We start from the raw sequence: 9878 nt of genomic DNA, 5'->3' as shown, positions 1-9878 counted from the left end.
TGTCTTTTCATGACACAAAAAGATAATCGCAATGTATCCTTTAACAATAACTTCATATATGTACATGTACATGTACATGTATAACAAAAGACAATACAAAATAGTCCTAAGAACAAAAGGGCGGGGGTTGCCAGATCAAAGACACGCCTAGATCTTACATTACTTTAACGTTTCCACGGAAATTTAACACATAAGAAATATGATACACCTTGTCGCACTTCAATTTCAAATCCAACTTAACATAAAGAAATGCAGGCTGTTTTAAAATCTTAGTGATGCACTGCAAATTTGAAAAAAAAAAATTATGAGGGTTGTAGCTGAAATGAAGAATTTTTTTCGTTGTCTTTGTTTCCTGAAAGTTAAAATGGTACCTTGGTTGATAGAGGACTAACTTGCATATCCAATAGAGATGATGCTACCGCATGCAATATATTAATTTCACAGACAGGATACAGCATGTTACCAACAGCAGCTGCTATCTTAATCACTTATTATTTCAACGAACAGTATATTTCTTCTTAAGTTTTAACAACAATTTCCTTGAATATCTCTGAGTAGCCTATATGGTACTTTATATACTAGTATACAATTATATCAACTCCAGCTGAAACCGTCATATCAGCTGAATGGGTGCAAAACCATCTCAAAATCTGCATACGACCCTGCACCCCCATACGCCTCCAAAATAGCCACACTGAACAGAGCATCCCCTCTTCTGCAAGTCATGCCCAGAGTTAGCCTTAACCGCCATCCACTGCGCAGGACGGCCGGAGCAGAGTCCGCGGATGATTGGTCCATTTGAATTCTGGAAGTAGCCGTCTGGAATCTCTCCAACTACGTCATACATAGTCATTGCCGTATCTGACACAATGTTGATGACCTGTCATTTTTGTGAAACAATCATTCATACGACTTTATGAAAAAAAAATCGCAACAACAATTTGAAACAAACATTTTCTATTTATGTATTCCTTCGTACTACTTGATGTACAATGTATAGATGGGTTGTAGGGTGATTATGCAACTAATGGTGTGAAGGGAGATGTTTCAATTTTGGTTGGTTGTTTTATATCTGTTTCGTTAAAAATGTTAATGTTTTGTACCCCCTTTTTGGTCTCCTGACGGAATCAAAGAAATTACATTTTGTTTTGTTAAATTACCATATGATTTGCAATACTTTTATGCAGTGTATTTCAGTACAAGAATGTTCAAGTCACATGTAGCATGTAGCATGTAGCAAATCATGGACGACGGAGCCGGAGTTTAGGGTGGGGGTGGGGGAGGGGAGGTAGGTGGCGGAAGATATAACCCCTCCCGTACACTTAAACACTAAAAAAACGGGACTAAACACCTGACAAAATTAGAAACCATCTCCAACCCCCTCACAATCTGTGGAGTTGGAATATTTACCGGTATTCATAAAAGGAAACTCTGCCTTAAGCAGGCATCAACCCCCCCCCCCCTCACACGCACATGTGCACACGTTAAAAAACGTTCCTAAGACCCCATGTAATAAAACAACATCAACAACAACAACAACAACAACAAACAAAAACCAAACAGAGCGGCAGGGCCATTAAAAAGTTCCAACACGTAGATAAAGATGAATGGAAAGAATGATGGTAATTTGAAGCAAAACATGAAAATTATGTTGTCCTATCATGTTCTTTTACATGTTACCCTGAACCCAGGATTCGATATTTGTCGATGTTTTCGATAATAAGAAAAGAAATGGCAATATAGTCTAGCGGATATAGGGCACATATAGGGTGAATCATGCACATTATGGTAAAAGCACCATATTTGGTACACATATATATGATGCCAATACAAATCATTTCTGATATGGAAGCCACTCTGGTTCTGCCTGTGGCGGCCGTGGCGGCCATTTTTTCAAAATGGCCGCCATGTGATATAGCAATGCTGTGTATTTTGGAAACTATAAACTTCCGATTGTCAGATTCTTGTACCAAAGTATAGGTTATGAGGGTCAAGGATTCCAATAAAATAATTTTTGAGAGGATAAAACCATGGCAACCTACTTATTGGCGGACATTTTGAAAAAAATATGGCCACCATGCTAGATATAACATATCCTTAAAACGTATGGACAAAGGGTCATGACTCTGATACCAACTTATATGTTTTTGGCGTCAAGAATTCTGATAAATTCAACTGTAAGCGAGTATGAATCGTTTCATCCTACGTTTTGGCGGCCATTTTAATAAATATGGCTGCCATACAACGGATAATGAATATTGTACATCTTCGAACTCAGTGAATATATAATCACGATTCAAGTGTAAAAGTATAGATTTGGGGTGAAGGTTTTCAATATAATGATGTTTTAGCAAAGTGAATAGGTTCATCACATCCTTTGTTTTGGCGGCCATTTAATAAATATGGCCTCCCTCCAGTTAAACATGGCTGCCGCTCTACATTCTATTCATATATCTTTAAAACCAATGGATGCATCTTCATGATTCTGGTACAAAAATATGTTTTTGAGGTTCAATTATTTAAATGGATACATCTTTTCGTGTATACAACCATCACATCCTATGTTTTGGCTGCCATTTTAAAATATGGCCACCGCAATATATACAATACTGTACGTCTTTGAAACTAATTGTGGTCAATGATATTAAACAAGCATTTGTTGATGAATAGAACTAACACATTTCGTTTTCATGTCCATTTTGATAAATATGACTGCCCCACTACATAGAGTATGCACACACACACACACACACACACACACACATTATATACAGTGTGGCCTAGAATAAATGCAAATATCTGCACATTTGCATTACTTTGATGCCAAAATGAATGACATAAGAGTTGTAGAGAATTTATCTAGAAGAAGAATGAAACCAAAATCATCCGATTTGGTTGAGTAGTTTTCATTCTACAGATGTTTTTGTAAAGACAAGTCGAGCGTAAATTTCTTAGCTCAATTCAACAAATTTCAGCATTGAACGAAAGCCACTTGGGAGACTAACAAAGAATTGAGGCCGCACATCACAATATGGAATGCTTGAATAGGATTATTGTCGAAAATTGACCTTCAATTGTTGGGTAGTCTCCGTTGCTGAGCTTTGATAAAATAAAGTAAGAAATTAATGATTAACAAAAAAATGTCTAGAAAGAAAAGTAGTCAACCAAATTGGACAATTTCGTTTTGGTTTTGGAAAAATATTCGTTTCCATTTTCTGAGGGGCCACCCTGTATGCATTATATATACACCCTCACTTGATATATGTATTGTCCCATTGACAAGAATCGTTCACCTATTATTAGTAAATGAACCTCCTATGTCGTTACGGCGTTTAGTTCTTTATTGTTCATTGATTGCTGTTGGTTGACCATACCTCTATCACATTCACTATTCAAGTAGGTATTGAACATCACATATTTAAAGTACAATTGTTGCATACCTGGAATACTAAAGATAATCATGTTGAATATCAAAGGTAGAACAAAATGGTGAGAATGGAATAGAAGACTTTCCCCCCAATTTTGGATGCATAGACAGGAGAGTGCAATTAGTGTACAGTCATAGTTTCCAGCCACAAAGACATGATTATTGCAGTCTTATAAGACCTACTGATTTCTAAAGTTTGTTTTCAGTTCTTGTTCATTATTTCATAGTATGACCTTGTCAAAATTGTTACACAAAATTATAAGGAATCATATGAAGGAATCGAATTAGCTATGACAATCCAAAACAATTATTGTTCCTGATCACATATTGCTGAGCGGTGATGAACGTGAATGCATAGATAGATGCAGGTGCGCTTTAGAGAACGTCTTCAGTATTTCTACTGGTGCCGGTAAGTAAGATCGATTTACTGAATATTTTATTCTGCAGTTTTATCTTCCAATAATTATGAACCTAAAAATTTGTATTTCTTTGAGGTTTTCCTTAAATTCATATATTAGCATAATTTTTCTTGTAGTTTATATTTTGCTAGTAGACTCATTTGGAGCTGCAAATGACAATTACTGTATACGCTATATATTTCGCGGGGGTTTTATTTTCGCGAATTTCGCGAGTCGGGAGCTATTCGCGAAATTAACAACACGCGAAAATATTACCTTTCAAAATGAATCCCTTGCCTTGATGATACGAACATTTCATTACTAGTATACCATGTCACGGCTTACCGAACAGACCATACTGGCTAAGCTTGTTTACGCACGTCCACGTCTACTTACGAATACTGTAGAGAGCCAATCCATTATCGCAAGAGGACCACTCGTCAGAAATCTAGCGCGATGGACTTAACCACTTCAAAAATGTTGAATTCTAAGTTACTAGTTCGCAGAGTTTGGTAAGTTTTTTTTCATGCAGTGTATAACTAGTATCATTCTTATTTGCTAGTAAGTTGAAAATTCACACTTTCTTTGCCACTTCATATTTTCTCTGGTCCCCCAATCGCGAATTTAACCACTCGCGAAAATGTGTGACAGCGGCAATTCGCGAAAATTTGTGTACGCGAAAATTATAGCAACACAGTAGATGTAAACCTATAAAGATGTATTGTATAATACCTATTATATTTGCCGGAGAGATGATGAACTACAACACCTAACCGCCTTAGGGGTTCCGCTCCGGATTTGGATAAGGTTTACTCCCTAGCCTTTGATTAACAAAAAAACTGCCCGCAAGGAAGCGGGAGACTCGTGGAGGGCGGGGACGTCTTTCTACCCGTATAGGACCAGAAGGAACTGCCCACTGCCACTATTTACTTTATCGTTTGATGTATAAGATTCAGTGTAGTTATAAGTATCAGAACAGCCTGGTCAATCATGGATTTTATAGACATACATATAGTGTGTTTACATTTGATGTAAGTGACCCAAGAAGTTTTAGAAGTTTTCTCACACTTAGTGTCATTTTTCCAAAGAAAACAGATGTACTAATTGGTTGAAAACTATGATTTTCATTCCATAGTCCAGGGACCAGAGAAAGCGAGAGTCTATATTTCTAGAAAATATATAATCTTGATTAATATGTACTTCAGACATGAAATTGTGAAGATCATGTTTTTCACATACACTGTACACACAGAAATCCTATAAAGGAAGTTGAGCATATTTTCCAAAATGCTTACAAAGTTAACTATGCCCAGATGTCCCACATTAGAATACTAAAAATGGGTGAACAAGTAATTGTTGACCCCTAAAAGAAACGTTTACACCAGAATCAATCCAAAATGGGCATCCCGCTTTCATAACACTCGTTAGCTATTTATCAAATGGCCGCCAAAACAAAGGATGTGATGAACCTATTCACTTTGCTAAAACATCATTATATTGAAAACCTTCACCCAAAAACTATACTTTTACACGTGAATCGTGATTATATATCATTTGAGTTCGAAGATATACAATATTCATCATCTGTTGTATGGCAGCCATATCTATTAAAATGGCCGCCAAAACGTAGGATGAAACGATTCATATTCACTTACAGTTGATCAGAATCCTTGACCCAAAAACATATAAGTTGGTACCAGAGTCATGACCCTTTGTCCATACGTTTTAAGGATATGTTATATCTGTAGCATGGTGGCCATATTTTTTTCAAAATGGCCGCCAATAAGTAGGTTGCCATGGTTTTATCCTCTCAAAAATTATTTTATTGGAATCCTTGACCCTCAAAACCTATACTTTGGTACAAGAATCACGACAATCGGACTTATAGTTTCCAAAATACACAGCATTGCTATATCACATGGCGGCCATTTTGAAAAATGGCCGCCACGGCCGCCAAAGGGAGAATCAGAGTGGCTTCCATATCAGAAATGACTTGTATTGGCATCATGTACATGTGTACCAAATATGGTGCTTTTACCATTAAGTGCATGATTTTTTCTATATCCGCTGGACTAATATACTTATGTACGAGTAAACGTCTGGAGTAAAAACAAATTTTTACCCCTGTACCCTTTGTTGAATTACACTAGTGAATTAACCGCTTGAAAAAAAGGGAATAAGAAAAACAATGACAAAAACTGAGAGCCTTGAAATATCGCTACTTCCTTTCTCCAATAAAATTTCTGTATGCAAATGACCCCCAGCGACACTACGACTTTGATGTGAATTTCTTCATCAGACAGGATTCTTTATTTACGATGTACCTTGGAACTTTGTGGGTACATGCGAAAACCAGGTGGTAACACTGTAGTGGCTGTAGGTATTCAACTTTTTGCAAACGTCAATCATCAGTCATCTTTGATAATAATTATTATGACTATTCTGTCTTTTTTTCTTTTGACAAAGTTACATATTATCTTCAGTATGACTTCAGTTATTTTGTCTGGTGACATCATTACTATTTTGATACACGTCATCATTGGTATTATTGCAGTCATTATCATAAAACATTTAATTTTCTGAAACTTTTTCATAATGTGTCAGCTTCCGATACCACCACTCACCTGGTGCTGTTGGTCGTTGCGCACCAAGGCCTTGATCGTCTCTGCTGTCTGTTCTTGTAGGGCGAAAACCAAGCACGTCTGGTCCTCATGGAAACTCATTACAACCACAGACTGAAACAGACATTGTGGAGTAATATTTTAAAATATGCAATGTAATGAACCAAACAAACATCGTTGGGACGAAATGCCTTCCTGAATGTTTACAGGGTTGAAATCCTTTGAGGAACGCTATACGAGAAAATGACGCATAAATTATACGATTCTTTGCCTAATATCTAGAATCTTTATCAAGTATGCAAAGTCATGTTAAGAAACTCATAGATCCATATCTCTACGAATATGCCATCAAAAACCAAAAGCCAAAAGAACGAAGTGATATTTGACAAGGAAGACAGGAAAATAAATGTTATTTGACAATTTTCACCTTTGACTGTTGTCCTCTGTCTAGGTACTTAATACATGTTGTCTAAGTGTTTTTAACATTACTGTCGAATTTGTATGACAAACAGGATGCCTTTGAAAAAAAAGTTTAGCGAAATACGCAAAGATTATTCCAATAAATTATGTTTATCAATCATCAATAGTTGTCATCAACAGAAGGACTCACACGATCGAAGTCAATCGCGATGGTCGCTGCCGATCCCACGCTGAAGTTGCCCGGTGAGTTCAGAAGAACAGTATTGAGGGCGCTGTTGTAAGTCAGTGCCTCGGAAGCCGTTTCACCAGCCTCGTCTCGCGGAGTTCCAGGTCTCTGACCTTGGTAGAGATTGATGACAGAAACACAGGAGTCGTGATTTAAGAGAAAAAACAAAACGAAAAATAACAAAGTAAGCTATTGTTACAATTATGTTTTTTTAGTTTATTTAAAGTCGGATGAAATCTAATGGAATACGTACCAATTTCAAACAAGGAAGCCAAAACCTAGAATAAAATGTGGATTGGGTGATAAAAGCAAGTAGAGTAGAACACATCAGTGAAGGTTTTAGGAAAATTTGACAATAAATTCAAAAGTTATGCATTTTTCAAAGTTAGATGCCATCATCACTAGTTAAGGAGACCACTACAGTAACAGTTCATAACGCCACTATGGACAACAACACTTGGAACACAAAGACAATTCGACACATTATTTCCACTTATTTTTTTTTATAGGAAATAAAAGAGTACTTGACCTACCTCTTTTTGAAGGCAAGGGTAATGCTATTACAATCACATATTTGTCAGTATCAAGTCGAAGGAATCTGTAAACCTTTCATGACGAATGAAGTTTATCGGAACTCTCCTTGCATATTTTGTATATTTTCGTACACAATGACGTCATGAACTGTAGTATCCATCTTTAATACAGTGAGGATTACTACGAAACTTGAAACATTCATTCATTGTTCAATTGTCTAATTTTCCTCAAAATTTCACTGATATGCCTACTAATATTGCTGCTTTCACTAAATCCACATTTATATTTACGTTCTGGTTTCCTTTAAATTGCATGCTTAAATGCTTGTAGCATAATGATACTTTAATTTCAATTTAAGTCCTACAGATATCAATATTTGTGGTAGTATCATTGATATTATCATCATTAGTATCTCTGACAATGATAACCGATAAATATCACTTCCTTACCACGTCAGTGTCCATGATCCTGTTGGACGACCTTCCATCTTGTCCCAATTCAGAGGTCGGACACATGGTTGTCACCCGGTGGTCGCTGCGGATGATGAGCGCGACTGCGATGGCGCCGGCCACCAGCAGGGCTGCGATCACGATCGCAGTGCAGGATCGCACACGTGACACTTTGAGGGTTGCCTCATTGTCGAACTGCAGGTCGTAGGTATAGAGAGCGAAAATGGCTAGGATATCATATTCGACCTTTGAATCAGTGGTTGAGTTGTTTTCATTTTCATAGTCAAGTTTACTTCGGTGTCAGCTGAAATACAGTATGGTCTTTTTTTTTTGGGGGGGGGGACTTGAAAGTCTAAAAACCTCCTTTAGTTATTATAGTTAAGGTATAGAAAAACTTGTGGGAATTGTCAAGATCTCTCCGCTTAAACATTAATTTAAGAGGAACTTTCTTTTTGCTTTTTTGAAATAGCAAGAAGCACAATCACTGAAGAATGATCAGGGATGAAAGAAGCATTTCTATAGATGCATACAGTATAGGGCAAAGAAAGTTGAGAGACAAAAAGGAATACATAACAATCAATACATTCATAAAGGGGCTCTGATAAGCCTTTGATATTTGCCAGGTTCCACCAGAGTTTAAAGTTTACTTTTAAGAGAAGCCTGCCAAGATACTAAAGTGACTTTTATTTCGATAAAGCTGAATCAACTCTCTCAATGGTTGATGTTGAGAATAGTTCTTTAAGATTCTTTTTCTTTTCCTTTAAATGTGAAGTGAAGAGAACTTAATGCTGAAGGATACAATTCTTGTCTGTTACGTTATGAACGTTTTCTTTTTGTAATCAACGGCTGATTAGCAACGAATATCCGTAGCGAAGCGTTGTGCCCCTTCAATCGGGGAAAATTGAATACTATCTGAATTGGAGATGATATACTATTGCTATTCGTATAACGATTAATCTCCCATTTTCGGCGTTAAGGCAAACCACAATAGATAAATCTTTTGACAATAATCTAATCATCGAATAATCAAGTAATCTTTTATATTTGCCCACTTTAATTACACTGCTATCTAGTGCTAAGCTAACTATAAAAAATGATGTACTCACCAGTAGTGCTGACTTGTCCATAGTTGAAGGCAAAGAAAGATGGAGGAGGACTATCAGTGGATGTCAAAGTTGAAAACGTTTCAATCGACGGACTTTTGAATTGGTGCGAGCTTCTCTTCCCGGAGTTCGAAGCCTGATGTTTAGCCAGTGGCTAATCTACGCTATTTATCGTAAACAATGGAGGCGTGGTTTCATGCAGCGCAGCTAACGTTATACGCCCAGAGCAATTTGGATTGGTCGGCACGGAGTGCATAGATAACGAAGTAATGTTTGTTTTGAATGCCATGCCAAGATTGGTTACATTATCAAAGCTCCCCGCATAATGATGTAACTGGGCATCATTTCGTGCACTAATCATTTGAACTAATTGTTTTTACTTGGTTTTGCAATTTTTTCATTAAGGTCATTTTGGTTTGTTGTCCTTGTCAGTACTTGTTTTTGTAAGATCTTTTGAAATTTTTGTTAATGCCATGCGTTGGCACAACTCTTTTCGAGGAAGCTAACTGTGTGAGGAAAACGTTGGGAGATAAAGACAATAAAGGGGAATTATCCACTTGTCCAATGACGCAATTGCAACAGACGTTATGCCTTTTTCTTCTTAAAAGTAGCAATGCTGTGAAGACGAGTTCAAAGGGGAAATGAAACAAGTATGAAATTAATAGTTGCAAATTGTCTGTTCCTTTTATAAAAACAAAAC

The 9878-nt window shown here is 36.8% G+C and overlaps 1 protein-coding gene across 1 annotated transcript; it reads right to left on the bottom strand.

The window, feature by feature from the left end:
- Window positions 1–454: 454 nt before the first annotated feature.
- Window positions 455–9202, bottom strand: LOC139743586 (uncharacterized). Its single transcript, XM_071654062.1, has 5 exons — window positions 9182–9202; window positions 8076–8270; window positions 7057–7200; window positions 6450–6560; window positions 455–880 (listed from the first exon to the last, which is right to left on the bottom strand). Exons 1-5 carry the CDS (start codon window positions 9200–9202, stop codon window positions 644–646), a joined length of 708 nt encoding a protein of 235 aa, XP_071510163.1. The 3' UTR covers window positions 455–643.
- Window positions 9203–9878: the final 676 nt, after the last annotated feature.

This window comes from Diadema antillarum, unplaced genomic scaffold (assembly GCF_040938485.1).
Source record: "Diadema antillarum isolate AM-2024a unplaced genomic scaffold, OU_Dant_1.0 seq00001098_RagTag, whole genome shotgun sequence".
NCBI lineage: Eukaryota > Metazoa > Echinodermata > Echinoidea > Diadematoida > Diadematidae > Diadema > Diadema antillarum.
Note: the sequence above shows the minus strand (reverse complement) of the source record. Positions and strands in the feature narration are given on the sequence as shown.